The 20268-nt window shown below is 36.0% G+C and overlaps 1 protein-coding gene across 7 annotated transcripts in view; it reads right to left on the reverse strand.

Annotated features, from left to right (window-relative positions):
* Positions 1-630: 630 nt before the first annotated feature.
* Positions 631-20268, reverse strand: part of LOC122748995 (LIM and senescent cell antigen-like-containing domain protein 1) — a 224781-nt gene continuing 205143 nt past the window's right edge. For 5 of the 7 annotated variants that reach the window (XM_043995133.1, XM_043995134.1, XM_043995135.1 and 2 more), the window contains 9 exons: positions 17971-18037; positions 16646-16766; positions 14418-14567; positions 13006-13156; positions 11477-11569; positions 11028-11076; positions 9319-9394; positions 8931-9123; positions 3384-3492 (listed from right to left, as the gene is read on the reverse strand). In XM_043995133.1, coding sequence (XP_043851068.1) covers positions 8976-9123; positions 9319-9394; positions 11028-11076; positions 11477-11569; positions 13006-13156; positions 14418-14567; positions 16646-16766; positions 17971-18037 — 855 coding nt within the window. In that variant the 3' untranslated portion in view covers positions 3384-3492; positions 8931-8975. Of the gene's footprint in view, positions 3493-8930; positions 9124-9318; positions 9395-11027; positions 11077-11476; positions 11570-13005; positions 13157-14417; positions 14568-16645; positions 16767-17970; positions 18038-20268 lie in introns of all 7 variants that reach the window. The other 2 variants (XM_043995130.1, XM_043995131.1) reach the window with 2 other exon arrangements.

The following is a 20268-nucleotide window of genomic DNA, read 5'->3' on the forward strand; positions in this document are numbered from 1 at the left end:
CTTTTGATAATAACCACCTTCTAATATAGTTTAAGATCTGTTACTGCTAGACATCCTTTTTTACACTTAAAAAAATTGATTCCTTTGATATTCTTGACCTTTTTTTCTTCCAAATTAGTTTTATTTTTTCTAGCTCAAAATATTTTTTGATAACTTAATTGGGATGGTATTGAATAAGTAGATTAGTTTAGGTACGATTATCATTTTTATTAAATGAAGTTTTCCTTGTCTTGATATAAGTTCTTTGTATCTGAATTTTTTGTTGGGGAAGAGACAATGTCCTCTACTTGTTATGTTGTTAGTTTAAGTGCTTGTATGGGAACAGAGAATCCTTTTTTACTATTTTGTAGAGACCCAGACGCAAGCTTTATACTAATGTTCCCAAGGAATAACCCCCAGGAATAAGCCAAAGAATGGTTTGTGAGAAGTCACACAAGTCTTAATAGGTCCTAGATAAACCCTGGGCCATGGGTTACACATGTATTTGAACATGGGTCAGATCATGTCCCCATAAATGAAATTAGGTGTATAAACATGTATATAGTTAGGATGTATCATTAGCCCATTGCCCTTTGACACCATTAAAATGGGTCTCAAAGCCGTCCAAATAAAAAACAGTGCACAATAGGCCATTGTTAATTATTATAAACATTTATTAAGCACCAAGGGTATACTGCTAGATAAAACATTAAAATATTAATTTAGTGTCCCTGCCATCAGGCTTACAATCTAAAAGAAGTCACATATTTAGGTATATTATTAGCCTGTTTTACAATTTCTTTCACTTGAAAAGGGCTATTTTAGCAAATAGGTAAGGCAACATAATGTCTTATTTCAAATATAGTGTTGTCAATTTTCTTTGTACCTTAACATGTTTCCTCCTACATATTTGGCTTATTTCTAAGAGAAATTGCACCTAACTCAAGTGTAAGTAAGGGCTGTGGTTTATTTCAAAACACTTAATTTCTCAAACGGAGGACTTTAGACATTAAGACAAAGATGTAGAACAGACTACTGTGATGTCCTACAAATCGTGAACCTTAGCTAGCGCCTTACCAACCTGACAAGAATCCTTGTGGTTAGAACAAGTCCTGTGGACAAAAAGTAGGCAGCTTGTCTTTGGTATTCCCCTCCCTAAGAACTTTCTCCCTTCTCTAAGTCTCTTCTCTTCACACTGCCAGTGGATTTAAGACTTTCCTCCATGAAGGATCTAGCATGTGATGAGAAAATATAGATTACAGAGTTAAGGGATATTAGCCCTCTTGAGTAATCTGCATTTTACATGAGGACTGGTCAGGACATCAATGCTTAGCACAAAGAAATGAGTTGTTAACAATAAAATTTCAGTTATTAGGGATATACTAGTAGGTAAACATCTACTGTGGCCTACTTTTGTGTTAAGCATGTCCTGATTAGGCCCATACAATCTATGATGGTTTTTTCCTTCTGTGTCTCTCCTTTGCCAAAGACTTCTGAAGATTTGAGTTGCTCTTCTTAACATGCAGAATAGTTTTGATCATTCTGTCCAACTTAGTGACTGGTACTGAAAAAGTATTTCCTAGGTCTCATGTTGCTGGTCATATCTGAGATGATAAAGGCACAGTTTTGAGGAGCAGTAATCTAAGATTGGATTGCAAAAAATTATTTTTTGAATCTGTAGACCCAACAACTTGAAAAAAACAGGAACCCAATACATACTGGTTGAATGAATATGTTTAATTTTAAACTACATATTGATTCTCTGTTTTACATGAGGCTGACTTCCTTGGGCTACTATAATGCTAAAACACTAAAAACAATAACAACCATGTAATTTGCTACAGCAAGTTTGAAATCATAACCAGGATTTACCTTGGTAAAATTTGCCTAGCCGTTCCCAGTCAGTTGATTCAAGAGATGGAAAAATCATTTTAAAAAATTCTAAAGGCATTTTGGCAAACAAGATTTTTCCCCTAGAATTCATTTTGAGCACTTTATCTTGGACTGATCCTGATGACAGAAATAGCAGTATTTAATTTTTTTTTCTAGAATTGCATTTTGATTTTGTAACAAATCCATATGGAAAGTTATGTTGGGAAATCTTTTATGTTATGTTGGTTTTGGGGCAAAAATTACCCTTTTCAAAAATGCTTCTTTTGACCAATCTAAGGTCACTTCTATTTCCTGTCTAAAAAAAAAAAAAGGAGAAGAAAAGAAAAAAGAATCTAACTGGATAATGAAACTGAAAGAGAAATTCTGAAGCATATCCGTCTCTCACTTTCGGAAAGACAACAAATAGTAAATTCCACGAGCTTTAGTTGGTAAAATATATTTTAAAAAACCCTACCAGATTTAAGGCTATGGTAAAGGAATTTGGGTTTACTAGACTAATTTTTTATTTGGTATTGTACCAAGCAGCAAGAACTTGTGATTAAAGATGCACTTTTCTAAGGCAAACTGGGTTTGATTGTATATAAAGCATAGCTTTTAGAGAGAATATTAAAAGAAGTCTGACCAATACAGATACATACATTCACTGTTTTTTAAGTGTCAACATTCCAAGATGACATCAAATTGAGTTTTATGTCCTATTCTAAGACTATAGCTTTGACATTAAGCCTAGAAGCATGATAAGAATAATTGTTTTAATAGATTAAAAAAAATACTTCATATGTCCAATATAGTTAAAGTATAATGTATTTTGAAATACCTGGTATAAATTCTCTGCACACACAAAAATTTTAAATGCATACATATTTGCTAGTTATCATAACTACTATGTTATGTATCTGAATGAAAGAATAAGGTTCATAAAGAATGAGTATATATAAAGCCATGCAGGATAATTATTGCATTTAACAGAAAAACAGCAAAATTCAAGTAGTTTTGAAAACTTGTTTCCTGTCTTAGTAACCCTGAAAATCAAGCTCTTTAATCTAATGCACAAAAAAATATTTAAGATTTACTTGTTAATTTTTGCTCAAATGGCAGTAATTTTCTTTTGACTCTGATTCAAAATTCTTCCTTAATTTGGTAGCTGAATCATCCAAAAGCTAAGACTTTCACAAAAATAAGTTAGGTTTTTTTTTGGTCTGAATTAATTTAAATTTAATCATATGAATCTTGCTATGCAAGTATAGTCAATATATCTACAAATGAGTTTTTATTGAGAGGGCAAATAGAGAAATTTCAACTGTGTTCTAAGTACGTCCATACAAAAGTTAGTTTTTCAAGGAAAAGAAGGGCGGTATAACAACATTGTGAAGTTATTTGTGTTCCAGAAGCTTTTAAATCCAAACTTTTATGGGATAAAACCCTCTAGGAAGGTGAATGAAATCAAGTAATATGTGTAACATTTCCTAATCTTTGCATATGAAGGAAATTTTTTTTTTAAAAAGTTATTTCCTCCCCAAGGTTTCAGCCAATTTCTTAAGTCTTTTCTTCAGTTCTAATGGAAACTTCTCGTAGCATTTCTTACAGACAGGCTTCATATCAAACTCCACAAATTTATTCCTAAAAGTGTTTTGAAAAAGGGTGGGAAAAGGAAGAAGATACATTAGTAGAAATGTTTTAAACATGATAGCCCAAATAATATGAAGTGATTTTATTGAGGCAAATTAACATATCATGATATCCTTCCTGTGATTAAAAAAAAAGACTAAAGTCTTACCTCAATCCCTGTCATTGTGGCAGAAGACACACTTACCCCAGTCTATACTGATAGTTTTATTATGCTAATGAACATCTGGGTACTCATATCTGAATCTGCCATTTCTAGGCAATGAAAAAAAATTGTACAATTTTGCTTTGCTTTAAAAAAGCTGCTTTCCTGAAATATTAGCCTAAATCTAATTTTTGTCATTTTAATTGTTTTAAATGGACTATTAGGGAGCTTTCTATTTAAAGGAAACTTTTAGTGAATCGTTTGGTAAACTGGAAAACCTTTTAGCAATGCTAGCAACTTTAATTTCTCTTTTGTAAGAAAAGATTTATGGAACTATAAACATATCCCTGTGTCACGGGTCTGCTCTGATTATTTGGTAGCAACACCATATTACCAAATGGATTTTCCCACAAAATACTTATGTTTGGACCATGAAAAAATGACATGATAAAATGGATGTTTACATTACCAAAGAAGTTCACAGAAATTAAAAAGCTTTTGAAAATTCTTAGGACTGCCCCCCCAGTCCACCTTGGGTTATTTTGTAACTGTATACAGACACCACGACTTTCACTTCATGGCAAAACTTGTGGAAAGAAGAAAAAAGGAAGATTGTGCTACCTTCCCCTCTACTTCCAGAAGATGTCTACCCACGGTATACTCATTTCAAAGAGGCTACTCTTTTTTTTTTTTTTTTTTGGTGGGGCAATGAGGGTTAAGTGACTTGCCCAGGGTCACACAGCTAGTAAGTGTCAAGTGTCTGAGGCTGGATTTGAACTCAGGTCCTCCTGAATCCAGGGCTGATGCTCTATCCACTGAGCCACCTACCTGCCCCCTCAATGCCTTGCTCGTTTTGGAACCTAGGGTGAGGAGTTTGAAATTCAATAAGGTAAATATGTAACTCCTTAACTTTATCTAACTCTTCAAAATTCAGTCAGCAAATATTCAATAAATGAGCAGAAAAGCTCATATTCAAAAATAAAGAGGAAGAGAGAAATGGATGAAATACTTCAGCTATATTCATTTTTTAAATTCTATTTTTAAGCAGTAATTTTAAAATTGGCAATGTAGCAGCAACACTAAATTAGACCATGAGCCTTGTTAAGGAACAAAAGTTTAACATTTGAGCAATTTTGTCATTAATGTATCAACAATTTGCCCTTAAAAAAGAAAATACTTTGTTTTTTTACATCGATATGGAAATCTTTTTTTTTTAAAGTGAGGCAATTGGGGTTAAGTGACTTGCCCAGGGTCACACAGCCAGTAAGTGTTAAGTGTCTGAGGCCAGATTTGAACTCAGGTACTCCTGACCCCAAGGCTGGTGCTCTATCCACTGCGCCACCTAGCTGCCCCTGGAAATCATTTTTTAAATCTTCCTCTAAAGAGGTTCTTTCACTGACAATTCAAAGAAAGGCTACTTTCAATTGGAATAAAAATACAGCTAGGTTCGATCTGTACTAATAATGAATCTCTTGAAGTGGAGGAATATATTCAAGTTCATTCTATTTGAAGTTAAAATTATGTAAAATATGTTTTTTGGTTCCAACCTAATGGAAAGCTATAGTGTGAATTTGAATAACGTTACTGCTTCAGGGAGATTCATTATCTGTACTAATAGGGACCTAGCCGTACCCCAATATTTCAGGTAAGTAGTTTCATATAAAAAAATCTTACTTGATTGTATCCCCAGCACTTAGTGCCATACCTTCCACATAATTACTACTTAATAGTTTTTCTTTCATTCTTTCATATCATTATTAGGTTACATATTTTACACAAAAGCCAACCTATCACTAAAAATGCTAATCCTTTTACCAAAATTAGACATTACCACTACTTTCTAGAAAGCTTCTTGATAAACTGTCCGATATTCTCAAGTTTATTGCTAAGTTAGAGTTGTGCTCTGGAAGTTGAAGTTTAGAAAAGAAACACAAAATACTGTTATAATAAGGTAATTTTTAAAAAGCTTAGTACACAGATAGGGATAGAAAAAATAGGAAAAGCATGCTTGCTGTGCAACAGGGTAGAAAAGGATGAAATACTGTTAATTTAATTCTGAAATTAACTATATTTTGTAATTGTCCATAAAGAGATTTTTAAAATAAGTGGTAGTTGTCAAGACAATTTATAGGCAAATAGACATACTAAAGATTTTGGGGGGGGGGGGCTGGGGCAATGAGGGTTAAGTGACTTGCCCAGGGTCACACTAGTAAGTGTCAAGTGTTTTTTGTTTTTTTAATGATAAAGTCTTGAATAGATACATATGATGGAGTCTGCCCAGACAGGTGAACATACTGAAAGAGTTTTCTAGTTTTAGGTTTACATATATGAAATTGTTGAATGACTACTATGTGTTTAACACTTTTAAGTACTGTGGTACCACAAGAATATACATATAAAGTACAGTTATCCCTTCCACATTATTGGTATTAGAGGTGCAGTTGCCCCTGTGTTGTGGAAAATCCATGTTTTTTGGTCCTTCCTTTGAACCTAAGAAGTCTGAATTTTTTCCTTTCTGGAGTGTTTACAGTATTTGGGTTGATATTATACAATAATATACATATGTTTTATGCATTTCTGAGTTTCTAAACTTTTTCTGTGTTATCTGCCAGCCTTTACATGTTATCTCTGGTTTCCAGAAGACTCCCCGAGAATTCCTGTTTAATTTCTTATGCCAACCTGTGTGATGTTTCAAAACCTCGATGGGGAAAGTCATGATGTAAAAGTGATAACTATTCTAAAACAGTAAACCACAGGCTAGGAATCAGTAAGCCAAGATACATCAAATTAAAATTCACCTAGATATATGTGAGGTACTGTACTAGGTATTAGGAATCCCAAGACAGACAGAATCTAGACCTTGTTCTCATTCAATTTTTAATCTAATTGGCGGTAGTAGGATAAGGGGGGAGATCTCTCAAAGGAAGTGCCAACTAACTTGTAGCTGGTAGGGAGGGCAGGATGTCCAAAGACCAAGAAGGCATTGAAGTGGTGTGAAGGGAGGTGAATAAGCATTTTAGGCAAGGTTGGGTGATAAAAGCAAAGGTATGAAGACAGAGCAAGACTACATGAGAATGGAGGATCAACAGCAGTCCAGTTTACCTGGAAGGGAGAGTACAGAAAGGAGAGTAAAATGATAAAAGTCTGAAAGGGCAAGAGCCAGGCTGAATGATTCTGAATGACAAGATTAGTTTATATTTTATCTATCAGGCGATGGCTTAGCCAAGCCACTACAGGCTGTGGTGTGTAGTGAAGATTTAAAAGAGAAAAAAGAACAAGGTTGTGAAGATGGATTAATGAATGGGGACCTGAGGACCAATTTGGATGTTAAGATAGTCTAATCAAGCGATTTGAGGGAATAGAAATGGAAAGGAAGGGATAATCTTGGGACATATTTTGTAGGTAGAACTGACAAGACACGGCAACTGATTGGCTGTGGAAGTGAGTTAGAAAGAGGAGTCAAAGGTGACTAAGGTTATAAGCCAGGGAAGAATGAGAAAAGGGTGGTGCTGTCAGTACGAATTGAAAATTTAGGAGAAATGGGCAGGTTTTGGGAGGTAGATGAGTTCCATTTTGGACATGTTGAGCACTGATAGGACATAAAAGTGGAGATAGTCATCAGGCAGATTGGTGCTAGTGAAAAACTAAAGGATGGTTGGAAATCTTCATAGGGTGAAAACGAAAGCTGTGGATTCCGATGAATTTATTGAGGAGAAGAAAGACTGCAGAAAAGAGTTATCAAGGACCAAATGTTGGAGGAAAAACTTAAGGAGTGGAGGAGCCCATAAAAGAGATAAAGAGAGATCAGAGAGACCATGAGAATTTGGTTACAGAAAGAGAAAAAAACACTATATTACTAAGAATGGTAGAGATAAACAAGTATATCAAAAAGATTATAAAAGATAAGACCAGAAAAAAAGAATAAGGTATTTAATGATAAATTCTTAGTGACCTTACAAAGAGTTTTTTCAGCATAGTGGGGCAGGAAGCCCAATTACAGGGGGTTGATTAATAAGTGAGTGGCAAGGAAATGGAGACTGGGGCGGGGGGGAGGGTATTAGTATGGCCAAAGGAAGAATTTCCTTTTGTTTTTAGACTGGGGAAACTTGAACATGTTTATAGGCTAAATAAGAAAACACTGAAGATAATGAGAGATGGGGAGGCCACAGAGAAGAATGGAGCGGACCAGATTCAGGACACAGCTAGAGAAAGATTAGCTTAGGCAAGGAGATGGACTATCATTTTCACCAAGAACGCAGGGAATAAGGAAAGAGTAGGTAAGGATATTGAGAGGTTTAGAGAGATAATATTAGTAAAGTGCTTAGCACAGTGTCTGACACATAGTAGGCACTATATAAATGTTGTTGTTGGTGGTGGTAATGATGATGTAGAAGGGAGCTTAAAGGAGTCCCTGTTGTGTAGACTCAATCTAAAGTAGGAAATGAGGACATCTGTTGAGTGAGAGAAATAGGGTGAAACTTCAGGGCATAAAGGAATAAAGAGGACAGTCAATATGAGACAAAATTGCCTTATAGCAGTAAGGACCCAGCTGAGGTTAATTAAGCACAGATCAAAATGGATCCAGTCATAGTAGTTTCATGACTTCCTCCAGCAGTACTTAGAGAGTAGAAGCAGAGAAGGAGGCAGGTAGTAGGGATTACCCAGGGGGTGAGGATCAGCAAAGTAGAAACAGAAGAAAGTCAAGTGCACAGAGGTAAGGAATATTTACAAAACTCTCCCTCTCTGGTTAACAAAGTCAAGATTCTTCTCCAATAAATCCATTTATTTTTAGGCAACTAAGTGATTCATTGGTTAGAGTTCTGGGCTTGGAGTCAAAAAGACCCAAGTTCAAATTTGGTCTCAGTCACCTAACTGTGTGACACTAGGCAAGTCACTTAACTTCTGTCTGCCTCAGTTACCTCATCTATAAAATTAGGATAAGATACCCGGCAGGGGTTTGTGAAGATAAAATGAGATAACATTGATCATATGCTACTCTAACCAGCTGTTATTTTAGACACTGACATCTAGTTAAATAAAAAGAGCTTAACAACAAAAGTACCGATTTTGCAAAAAAAAAAAATTAACAAAGGATTAGTTTAATCATGGATCTGTCTGAAGGGCTTTCCAGATTTATAATTTTTATAAATAATCTAACTGGCAGACTCCAGATGCCCATATGATAATTACCAGTATTTCAACCTCTTTGACGGACACAAACACATGCAAAAAAAAATTTTTTTTTTAAATTTTTAAACAGAAAAGAAAAAGTTCCTGAAGCACTAACCAAAGGAGAAAGTACTGCAAATGCTGAAAGAAGGGATAGAAAAGTTTACAAACAGACTGGCTTTTTCTTTTTCTGCTTGTCTTTATCCTTTGCTTCTTTCTCCCGTTTAGCAAGTCGCCGCTTAAATTCTTCTGGCATTTTCTCGTAACAGTGTTTGCAGACTGGTTTTAGATCAATTTCAATAAACTTATCCCTTTGAGTAGAACAAAGAAGAGACAGAGGAAAGAACACGGAAGAGTTAAAGAAAGAATCTTTGATTTTAGGAGCCCTGGACAGAAAGGATAGATTAAAAAGTCACAGCATGAGTTTCTTTGAAACTCTAGACGTACTTTTTCTTTACCTCTCATCATTTTTTCACTTAGAAGTGAACTCAAATCACAGAACTTACTTGAGTGTTAACTTAGTGTTGCAGGTAGAACAGGCAAAACAGTTCACACACCAGGCCTTATTCAGGGCTGAAACGACTAAAAAAAGGAGCAGAGTCTGTCAGTAGTAACAAGGTTGTATGTAATAAGTCAAAAATATCTAAAATTCATTAACTAATGCAGCTAAAATGATTTCATTCCTTTGGAACAACAGCCACCAGCAATGCCAGTGAGAGTGCTGACCAGGCCAAAAAACCCATATTATAATGAAAATTTTAACTAAATGTGCCTCTTCCAAATGAAAAGTAAAACAAAACCTCTCACAAATTTAACCTAAACTGCTTCAAATTGGGTACTCATTTATTCACCTTTGAGGAGTTTGTCTCCCTGACTGACAAAGAAAACAAAATTTAAGAGTGACCTTTACCATTTTAATGACTTTTTTCTTTAAAAAAAAAATTGGTTGCAAAACTAATGTTTGACATCAATAAACATGCTCAGTAACTTTACATTTAAATACATTTTAACACAGCATCTTACAACTTTTTAATTACTCCCTCTTAACTTTCATCAGGATTCTGTGTCCATTTGTTTTTTCTCTTCTATGGTTTTAATCAGTATGTTTCCTGTTCTTTTTTTCTTTTCATTATTTCATAAGTCTTTCTAGATTTTAAAATATTCCTCTTATTTGCCTTCATTGTATTATAGCACTCCAATACATTATTGCAATTTATTTCACTCCCCCCCTCCCCTGCCCCCATGTCCCTTTTTCTAAATTACTCTCTTTTTCTACCTGGTAAGCTGTTTTGTACAGGAAAGAGTTAAATGGTCATGACTTTCTTAGGTTTTATTGCTTGTTTTCTGAACACTAATCTTTTGCCAATTTCATGGGGGCAGTGTGTTTGAGAAAGTATTTCCTGAGTGAGGCGATGTCTGCAGAGAACCATAAAGCACGCCGGCAACAAGCACATTCAAAACTTGCATCCAGGATGTTTCTGGTAGAACTGTGCTTGACAACCATTTCCAAACACAGCTGTTTCCTTTCTGTTCCAGTCAATCAGAACTGCCCGATTACCAAGGTACAAAGGTGATAAGAACTACAAAAATGCTTCCCGGTAACTGTGCCAGGGTATCAGCATCTGCGGGGTTAGGGCTATTTCCCAAACAACTCCAGGGGCTGAAGCTGTTCTTTATAAACATATTCCCTCCACCCCCATGGTTTATAATCATGGTTAAAATGAAAACAAAACAAGATCCGCGCCGCCCCCCCCCCACACATATTAGCAGAGAGTTTGTAACAATGGTTCTCACACTACTCATTGTCCTATCAATGACATTTGGTGGGAGTGAGTGAACATCTGTGACCAGGAGTAGAAGATCAAGTGCTATATCATTCTATATTTAAAATTCCTACTTGCCCACAGTCTAATTCTTTTGAAATTTAGGCTTATGCTAACTGACTGAAATAAATATGATGCTGCATTTAGAATCTGCCTCTTTAGCTATGAGCCTCACATAATATATGAAATAACTATTCTAAGCTCAAGGTGTTAAACATCTTTCCTTTACCAGTGATAAATCTTCATTTGCTGATAGTGTCAGAACCTCACTCCATAATGGCAGAAAGATGATGATAATCACATTCTATAAGTAACAGACGAACTCATTGCTTGTTATTTTCTACATGTTTCATATTATAGTGACATCTCATAAGATCTAAATAGAGGCTTACCATCCCCTTCGATGACACGATTACAGTGGAAACAAACATCACCAAATAGCTGCAGTTAAATAAAAAAGGGAAAGTTTAAGACTTCACTGGCAATACAAAACGAACCATTCTACATCTCTTTCATGCTTAGAAACAAAAAGTACTGGGTAATTAGAACTACTAAAAATTACTCTTCAGATTAACAATCCAATCACTCATAGTATGAAATTGGCAAAAAAAAAAAAAAAGCTCACTTTTCTTTATGTTGAAACCCCCCCTTTATAATAATGCATTCAATTTTTATTGGTATCTTCAGTTTTTTATATCATCTTATTCCCTACCCATAGTCCCCAACCTCTGCAAAGGAGGAAAGAAGGCAACTTTTATATTACTTTTTTTATAAGAGAAAAATCTTAGAACCCATAATAAATAACAGGTAGATCTGGTAAACAAATAAGTGTAACAATTACCTGATTGTAGTGAGTTTCACAATAGGCCAGGCCCTTCCTTTCATAATGACGATGCCCAAGAAATGGCTTCTCACACTTGGCACAGACAAAATGCTGCAAAGAAATTATATAGATAATTTCTGAGTTTCCTTTTTTTTACTTTAAAACTGACACTTGAATATTGGAGCTCTGAAACACACGTGATAAAATGGCCATTTTGATCACTGAGCAAATTCTAAATTCTACCCTCTTGAAACCTGGAACAGGCTGCTTTGGAACACAACCTACTCAAATGCAAATTCAAAAAAGGAATGGAGATTTTTGCTGCAGATATAAGCGAGTACCAGTGATGTGGAGGATACGTCTCAGAAAGACCAACACTGCAAATTTGATACTCAAAAGATATTTTGTATCACGGTTTCCCAACTGCTTTTGGCTCTCATATTCTATCTTTACTCCAACTTGCAGCCTTCAGTAAAATTTCCCATATCCTCTATTCAAAATGAAAGGAAATAGATTCTAGAGTTTCCCATGAACATATACACACAAGGAATAAAGTAGATGTTAATTGTTCATAAAGAAAATTTTATTTAGTACAAAACATTTCTTTGTAATATAAAGTTGCTAAATCTTTATCAGAACACAGTGAAATAAATTAGTAAACCCCTTGATTTGGCTTGTCAGCTAATAGCATTGGGGTTGTTTTTGTTTTTGTTTTTTTGGGTGAGGCAATTGGGGTTGTGACTTGCCCAGGGTCACACAGCTAGTAAGTGTCAAATGTCTGAGGCCGAATTTGAACTCAGGTCCTCCTGAATCCAGGGCCGGATCCACTGCGCCACCTAGCTGCCCCAATAGCACTGGTTTTTGAAAGAGATATGCAAATTATGTTCAGTTGCTAGTTTGTTTCTTCCTTTGTATTTGATGGAGAATAAGACCAAGATTCAGAGATAAGTTGTTATAGACATGCCTTGTAAGCATCTTTAGTAAGAATGAGATAGGCTTCTACAAGAGTACAACAACAATTCTGTGACTTCATTGACTAGCAATCAATTTGTATTTTCAGATTATGTGGAAGATCAATTAGTTTGTCTTTCAACAAGTCAATACCACTGAGGTTCTGTATCTAAACCTCATTCATCTGGGTTTGGTCAGTAGGGATTATTCATTCAGTCACCTCTTTCAGGTTTTTCAAATGCTCTAACTAATGCTCCGACCCTTTCCTACCTCACCTCTTAAACCATTTTTTCTCCATTGCACAAATGTTTCCACTAACTTGACAACATCTGTAATACTTCTGTAGGATAATAGAGTTATTTACAAAATATTACCCACGCTCCCTTGAGAAGGTTCCTTGGGGAATGTGTGTACTTCAGGTTAGCAACACCTGTTCCCATCACTGAAAGATTTCTAAAACATTCATTGACCACAGTGATCCATTTCAAGATGAAATGCTTAGCAGTTTTCTGTATTTTTTAAAAAATTAAGTAAGAGATGTTCTTGATAATAGGGAAAGTCAAAGAAAAAAGTTATCTTTACAACCAAGGTCTTACCTCCACATGCCACTGCTTGCCCATAGCATTAACAACACGTCCTTCAATAGGCCGTCTACAGGCTCCACAAATGGGGACCCCCATTTTGTCATGACATGGCAAGCAATATAGTTCTCCTTTCAATTCACGAGCATCAGCAGTCAATTCTTTCCTGTCCCCAAGAAAGTTAGCAAAATTAAGATACATTTAAGGGACAAGAAAAAACAGGAATTTTTTTTTTAATCTAATGCACTATAAAATGATTTTATTTTTAAGGACATCATTAGAAAGTCACCTTTTCTCTCTCCCTCTTTTTAAAAATTTCTATTCTCTTAAAACTGGTACTAGTTTTAAGTACTAAGTTTCTTAAAACTTAAGTACTTTAGTACTTAACTCTAGTACTAAGAGAGAACTAGGGATCACAGCAGCCTAACGGGAGGTTTGGGCTTTTCACTTCTTGTCAAAACTATCCAGACTGGTTACAATATGACAGAAAATTACTTAACATAACATAATATGGACAGGCTGAAGTGGAAGTCAGATATGTACTACCATGTTAATAATTATATTTATCTTTTTTCTGTCACAAGATCTCACTTTATTCTACATCTTGTCACCCTTTAGGTTCTAAATGTTATAGCAAAAAACATTCACCATTGCTAATAGCAATCTCAATGCCACTATCAAGGCTGAGGGAAGTCTTTTCTTTTTTTCTTTTATTAGCAAAAAAAATCTATTTTCACTCCCTCCTACTGCCCCTCCCAGACAAATAAAACCCTCACAAAAAATATGCGGTCAGCCAAAACAAATCTAGAGTCTTTCAGAAGTAAACTAGGGACCAACTTTATTTAATACTATTTATTCATAATGTAATATTGCTAGAAAGAACAGTCATCTCTCTGTTATAAATAAAATAGTGTGAAATGGGAAGGGAACCTAAAGAAAACATTTAAAACTTCCTTGAGTCATTAGCTTTCCTTCTGCTTCAGTAAACCATTTTCCAGGGCCACTCAAATAAGTCAAAAGGAATGGTTTGAGTTTCATTTCCATTTGATATTCCCTGAGCAATAATACTACTCTAATGAAGGTGTTCATGGAAATTAAATGGCCAGTGGGTCACAAGAATGAGATCAGATAATTCATAAGCTATATAATTATGTCTGTGAAAGTTTTCTGGTTTATAACAACAAAGAAGAATTTTATTTTAGCCTTTCAGCTTTCTTTCCTAACTCCTGACAATATAGCATATAGAGCATTTTTAAGTGGGCATTCTTTCTTTCTTGATAGCTAATTGGTAATAGATGCATACATCATAATATTTAAAAGTGGAAGTTGTTTTTTTCAAGACAGAAAACAGTGTTCTTTTAAAATTGAGATAAAACCAAATTAAACCATTCTAATTTAAATGAAACACTTTAAATAAATTATTTTACCCGCAGTTGGCACAGTTGAAATGGTCTGGATGGTAAGGGTCATTCTTGAATATAAGAGGCTGCTCATCAATGATGGCATGACACTTTTGGCAAATATACTTCCCAAGGCCCCGGGCTTTCTCACGATTATGACAAGGACGACAAAGATGTCTAAAAAAAAGTCAAAAAGGAAGACCAAAATCCAGTAAATTTGTTTATTTGGAATGTTACATGTTGAAATTAAGAAAACAACTTTAAGGATTTCCCAAATGACCTAGAAAAATAAAAATAGAAAGGAAAAAATAAATCCAAATCCAAAGAGAGTTCATCTTCAGCCACCAGGGGGCCTAAACATTTTAACAAGATGAAAGGATCATAGACACAGGTTTAGAGCTGGAAGGGACCTAAGAGGACATTGGGTCCAGCCCTCTCATTTTACAGATAAGGAAACTGAGGGCAACAGAGATTAAGTGACTTGCCCAAGGTTACAGAGATATTAAGTGGCAGAGCTGGAATTCCAACATAAATATTCTTTTTTTTTTTTTTTGGTGAGGCAATTGGGGTTAAGTGACTTGCCCAGGGTCACACAGCTAGTAAGTATTAAGTGTCTGAGGCCGGATTTGAACTCAGGTCCTCCTGACTCCAGGGCCGGTGCTCTATCCACTGCGCCACCTAGCTGCCCCCCAACATAAATATTCTGATTCCAAATCCCCCATGCTTTTCACTGTACCATGAATGGCTGGAGGGGAGAGTGGGGAGGTGGTATTAGTAAAAAAAAAAGGAACATTTCTTAGAATTAGTCTATGAATAACAACAACGAAAATACTCATATCACCACGTATAATTATTTATGCCAGTATGGTTTTTTACAAACACACACACACACACACACACACACATCAAATGGTAGCCTTCTCTGGTGGGGGGGGAATGGAGGGAGGAAGACAGTTCAGAACTTAGAATGTTAACCAAAAACAAAAAAAGAGAATTAAATTAAATTAACAAGAAAAAAGAAAGAAAGAAAACAAGTTTTACTGATACCTGTTAAAATAGCCATTCCCTGGTACTCCCTGATCATTGAAAGCTTTCTTACAGATGTGAAAAACAGTTGAGCAAAACCAATCAAAACAGTAACCTAACTGTCTGATAATGTGAGCAATATTCTGCACACGTAGTTCCCCACGTCTTTACAAAGAGGAGGGAAGAATATTTCTTATCACCTTCTAATTAGACCAAGACCGACTATGTGTTTCATGAAGACCATCCATAACAGCCTGGACAAGGAACTGCAACCTGTCCCTGGAAGCAGTTCTTATATGAGTGAAATCTTTGGAAACATTTTATTGAGCAATTGCTTTTCCCAGAGGAAATTAGTTTTAAAACTGCAAACAATTCTATTTAGACAGTATTCACCATAATAATGGAAAGAGTTGTAGCAATATGAACATGTCAATTAAAATTGTTCTTTGCGGGGGCAGCTAGGTGGCGCAGTGGATAGAGCACCGGCCCTGGAGTCAGGAGGACCTGAGTTCAAATCCGGCCTCAGACACTTAATACTTACTAGCTGTGTGACCCTGGGCAAGTCACTTAACCCCAATTGCCTCATTAAAAAAAAATTGTTCTTTGGGAATATCATAGTGTAAGCTTCTTGCTTGATACCAGAGGATCTGGTCAATAAGCTGCCCGTCTCTTTTCTGAATTCAGTCCAACTCAATAAAGCAGCTGTTTGATGCAGTGGAAAGGGCACTGGACCTGGCATTAGGAGGACCCAAGTTCAATCCAGATACTTTACTAGCAGTGTCACCCTGGACAAATCATTTGACTTCTGTCTGCCAAAGTTTCCTCAACTGCAAAATGGGGATGATAACAAGAATAATAATAGTACCTACATCTAAGAGTTGTTGTGAGGATTAAATAAAGCACTTAGCACAGTGGCTGGTACTTAGTAGGTACCTCATAAATACTTATTTACTAGTGTTTTCCCACCAAACTACTGAGAGCCCAGGAATACACATGGCTCCTACGTAACCTGCCACAAGCATCCTGCAGCCCCTTCCCAGCAATTGAGCAGGCAGGACAGGGAGACTTCAGTCAGTCAATAAAGTGAGTTCAGTCCCTCAAACCTTATTTCTATTAAGGTTTCTAGAATTGGTCCCTAAAAAGCCCTGGGCAGGGAAGACGAGGAGCAATCAACACACACAATCACTTTCTGGAACCACAATTTTTGTTTGACACGTATCAGACCCTACCTCCCAGCATTCTTGACAAACCCAATGTCTGCCAGAACTTGTTGGCAGAGATCACAGCAGAAGCATTCGGGGTGCCAGCTGTTGTTCATGGCTTTAATAACTCGACCAATGATAAATTCACCTATAAGGAAATAAAATATCAGGCTGCTTAAAAGGGTCTCAAAGGTGCTAGTGCTGTTGACAACAAGGGAAAGTTCTAGAAAAGAGAGTTTAAATCTTTCTCTATTAACAATGAGTGTGTGTATGTGTATGTGTGTGTGAGTGTATGTAATAGTGTAAACAACTATGACCAAGAGAATTTTCTATGTGAATTTCCTATTGCTTTGTTAACTTGTTATTATTCTCAAACCATAGTTTTATGCTTTCACCTTTTCACCTTTCAGTGACTGCTACTATCTGTTCTTTATTCTCAAAGAGGACCAATGATATCATGAGGAAAACATCTTCACTTGTGAATGAACTAGATGGAAGAGAGGCAGGGCTACACAGTCACCAAGTCACCAGCCTCACTCTCTCCTCCAGATTCAGCAAAGTCCAGTGGCAAGACAAAGGTGGAAATGACTGGCCCAACATGCAGTGGGTGACCTTGGCCTTTCTAAATTAAGGTCTTTCTGTATTTCTGAATCTGGCTTTTCTTTTATTGCACAATTACTATACCATTTTCTTTTATTTACCTATATTATTGCTAGTAAGGGACAGTATGAATAAGTGATATTCACAGATACCTGAAAAATCTCCTTTTAAACCCATAGTTAATTTCTCTTGCCACCAAATCTTTGCTAAGGTTCGTGAAATAGTGGTCCCAGTTTTCCTTGCCCTCTATGCAAATTCTGGTGGAAGGTTAAGTTGCTAAAAGGCAGGCAAAAGGGAAAAAAGGACAAGCAAAAGATGTAAATAATCTATGAGAAATGGCTGAATGTCCTTCCCCTTTAATTTTATTTCTTTTTTTTTCCTTTACATGGAACCAGAAAGCAAAGTCTTGCCCATTAGATAGCAGAAGTGCAAGAAAAAATATATTCTAAGCTGTACCTGATAGAGGGCTGAGTCAGGTACAGTTCATTTGTGAACATTCTAAAAGCCCTGTGTCCTTAAATCCCTATGAATTAAATTCAGTTTGGGGTGTGTGTATGTTTGTTTTGATGCCCCCAAAGTTATGAACTTCCTGCAGACATTGTGAGAGGTTCACTAAATACCTTGAAGTTGTTTGGCAGGTTTAAAGGAGACTGTTATTATAATGTACACTGTTTAATCCAGGTTTGCTGACTTGTTTATATGTGGAGGAAATCTAAAGAAGATTCACATCTCATTTAGGTGTTATGACTTACCACACTGGTGACAGCATGGGGCAAAAAGCATCTGAAAATCATGTTCACAGTACTTCCTTCCTTCAAACTACAAGAAAAATAGGCATCAGTTAATATGTGAGCACCCCCAGAGTGTAAATGGTACTATGCTATGAAGAAATACAGGAAAAGAGTTACTAAACAAAAAATCCTGCTCTACATGTTTACAAATTCACTTGAGATAAAACAAACACACTGCTGAAATAGAGATTCTTTTGTATATGTTTACATATAAATACATTTAAGAATCAATATACAAATACATGATTTGGTAGAAAGGTCAAGTTTGGACTAGATCTGAACTTGTTACTTTTTGCTTATTTAAGGATGGATTCTTGGAGGCAGCTTCAAGTTGTTGATGGAAAAGCATATTTTAATGAATGAGACTCATTTTAAGGTGGCTTAGGATGAGAGAAAACAACTTTAATCTAGGAAAAGATATGTTGGGAGGGAAAGGCAGAGCAAACTGATGTGGAAGTGAAGCTGCCCATGGGAAGAATGTTATAAAATTGTAGGATTAAGAGTTGGAAGGGACCATAGAGGTCACCTATTCCAATCCTCTTACTAAACAGATGAGAAAACTGAGGTCTATTTTGCCTGCTGAGTTTCTATCTACACTTTAAAGGCCAATTCAATACCACTTTCTCCTTCACAATGCTTTCTCTGATAGTTAACCTTGCCCCCCAGATCCCAGGTCCCATGTATCATTTTGGGAAACCTCCAAGACAGTTTTTTTTTGGGTGGGGCAATGGGGGTTAAGTGACTTGCCCAGGGTCACACAGCTAGTAAGTGTCAAGTGTCTGAGGCCGGATTTGAACTCAGGTACTCCGGAATCCAAGGCCAGTGCTTTATCCACTGCGCCACCTAGCTGCCCCAAAACACTTTTTGACTTTCTTTTTTTTTTTTTCTTTTAATGAGATATTTTTTTTTCCATTACATGTAAAGATAGTTCTCAACTTTTGTTTATACATGCTTTACAATTTCAGATTTTTCTCCCTCCCTCCCCCCTCCCCTAGACAGCAGGTAATCTGATATAGGTTATATCTATATATCTCTATACATATACATATATATATATATATACACACACACATATATATATATATATACACATAATAACATTAATCCTATTTCTGCATTAATCCTGTTACAAGAGAAAGAATCAGAGCAGTGATGCAAAACCTCAAAATAGAGAAAAAAAAAAAAACAACAGCACCCAAATCAAAAGAAATAATATGGTTCAATCAGCATCTATACTCCACAGTTCCCAAAACACTTTTAATATAAAAAATTTTTTTTTCTTTCAATCAGCAAAAATCAACCTTTTCTCCTTCCCACTTTACCAGCTGAAAAAGAAAGACAAGCCCCCTATACAAAAACATACAGGTAAGCAAAACAAATTTCTGCACTGTCATTAAGTTGTTTTCAATTATGTCTCACTCTTGGGGACATAATTATGTCCCCTCCATTTAGGGTTTTCTTGGCAAAGATACTGGAGTGGTTCCTTCTCCAGCTCATTTTACAGATGAGGAATCTGACGCAGGCAGAATTAAGTGGCTAACCAAGGGTCACATAGCTAGTAAGTGTCTGAGACCTGATTTGAACTTGGGTCTTCCTGACTTCAGGCCTGGTGAGCTCTCTCTACTGTGCTACCCAGCTGGATAATGTTCAAAGACATACATCTCAATCTGTACTCTGAGTCCTTTACTCCTCTGTCAGGAAGTGGGTTGCACACTCCATCATGAGTCCTCTGGTATTAGGGTTAGTCACTATGTTGATCAGAGTTGTTCAGTCTTTCAGGGTTATTGGTCTTTATATTAGTGTTGTCATGTATCAATTGTATAAGTTTTGTTCCCTTGGTATCAGTTCTGTTCCCTTCTCTCTGAATCAGTTCATATAGGTCTTCCTAGGTTTTTCTGATACCCTCCTCTTCATTATTTCTAATCATACAATAGCACTTAGTACTGTGTCTGCCATGTAGTAGGCACTTAATAAATGTTGATTGATTGATAGTATCCCATCATATTCATAGCATTCCCCATCCTCACTTCAGCCTCTTAGAACCTCTTATTTCCTTTAAACTCAGCTCAAAAGCCAAATTCTTTTCTTATCCCCTAAATATGAGTAGTGCCCTTCACCCATTACCTTGCATTTATTTTCCACATAGCTTGTAGGTTACCTATTTATGTACATATTATTTCTCTTGATAAAACGTAAACTCCTTGAGGGCAGAGACTATTTAATTTTGTCCTTGTATTCCTTTAAACTTCTTGGAAAAAA

Source organism: Dromiciops gliroides, chromosome 3 (genome assembly GCF_019393635.1).
Source record: "Dromiciops gliroides isolate mDroGli1 chromosome 3, mDroGli1.pri, whole genome shotgun sequence".
Classification (NCBI taxonomy): Eukaryota; Metazoa; Chordata; class Mammalia; order Microbiotheria; family Microbiotheriidae; genus Dromiciops; species Dromiciops gliroides.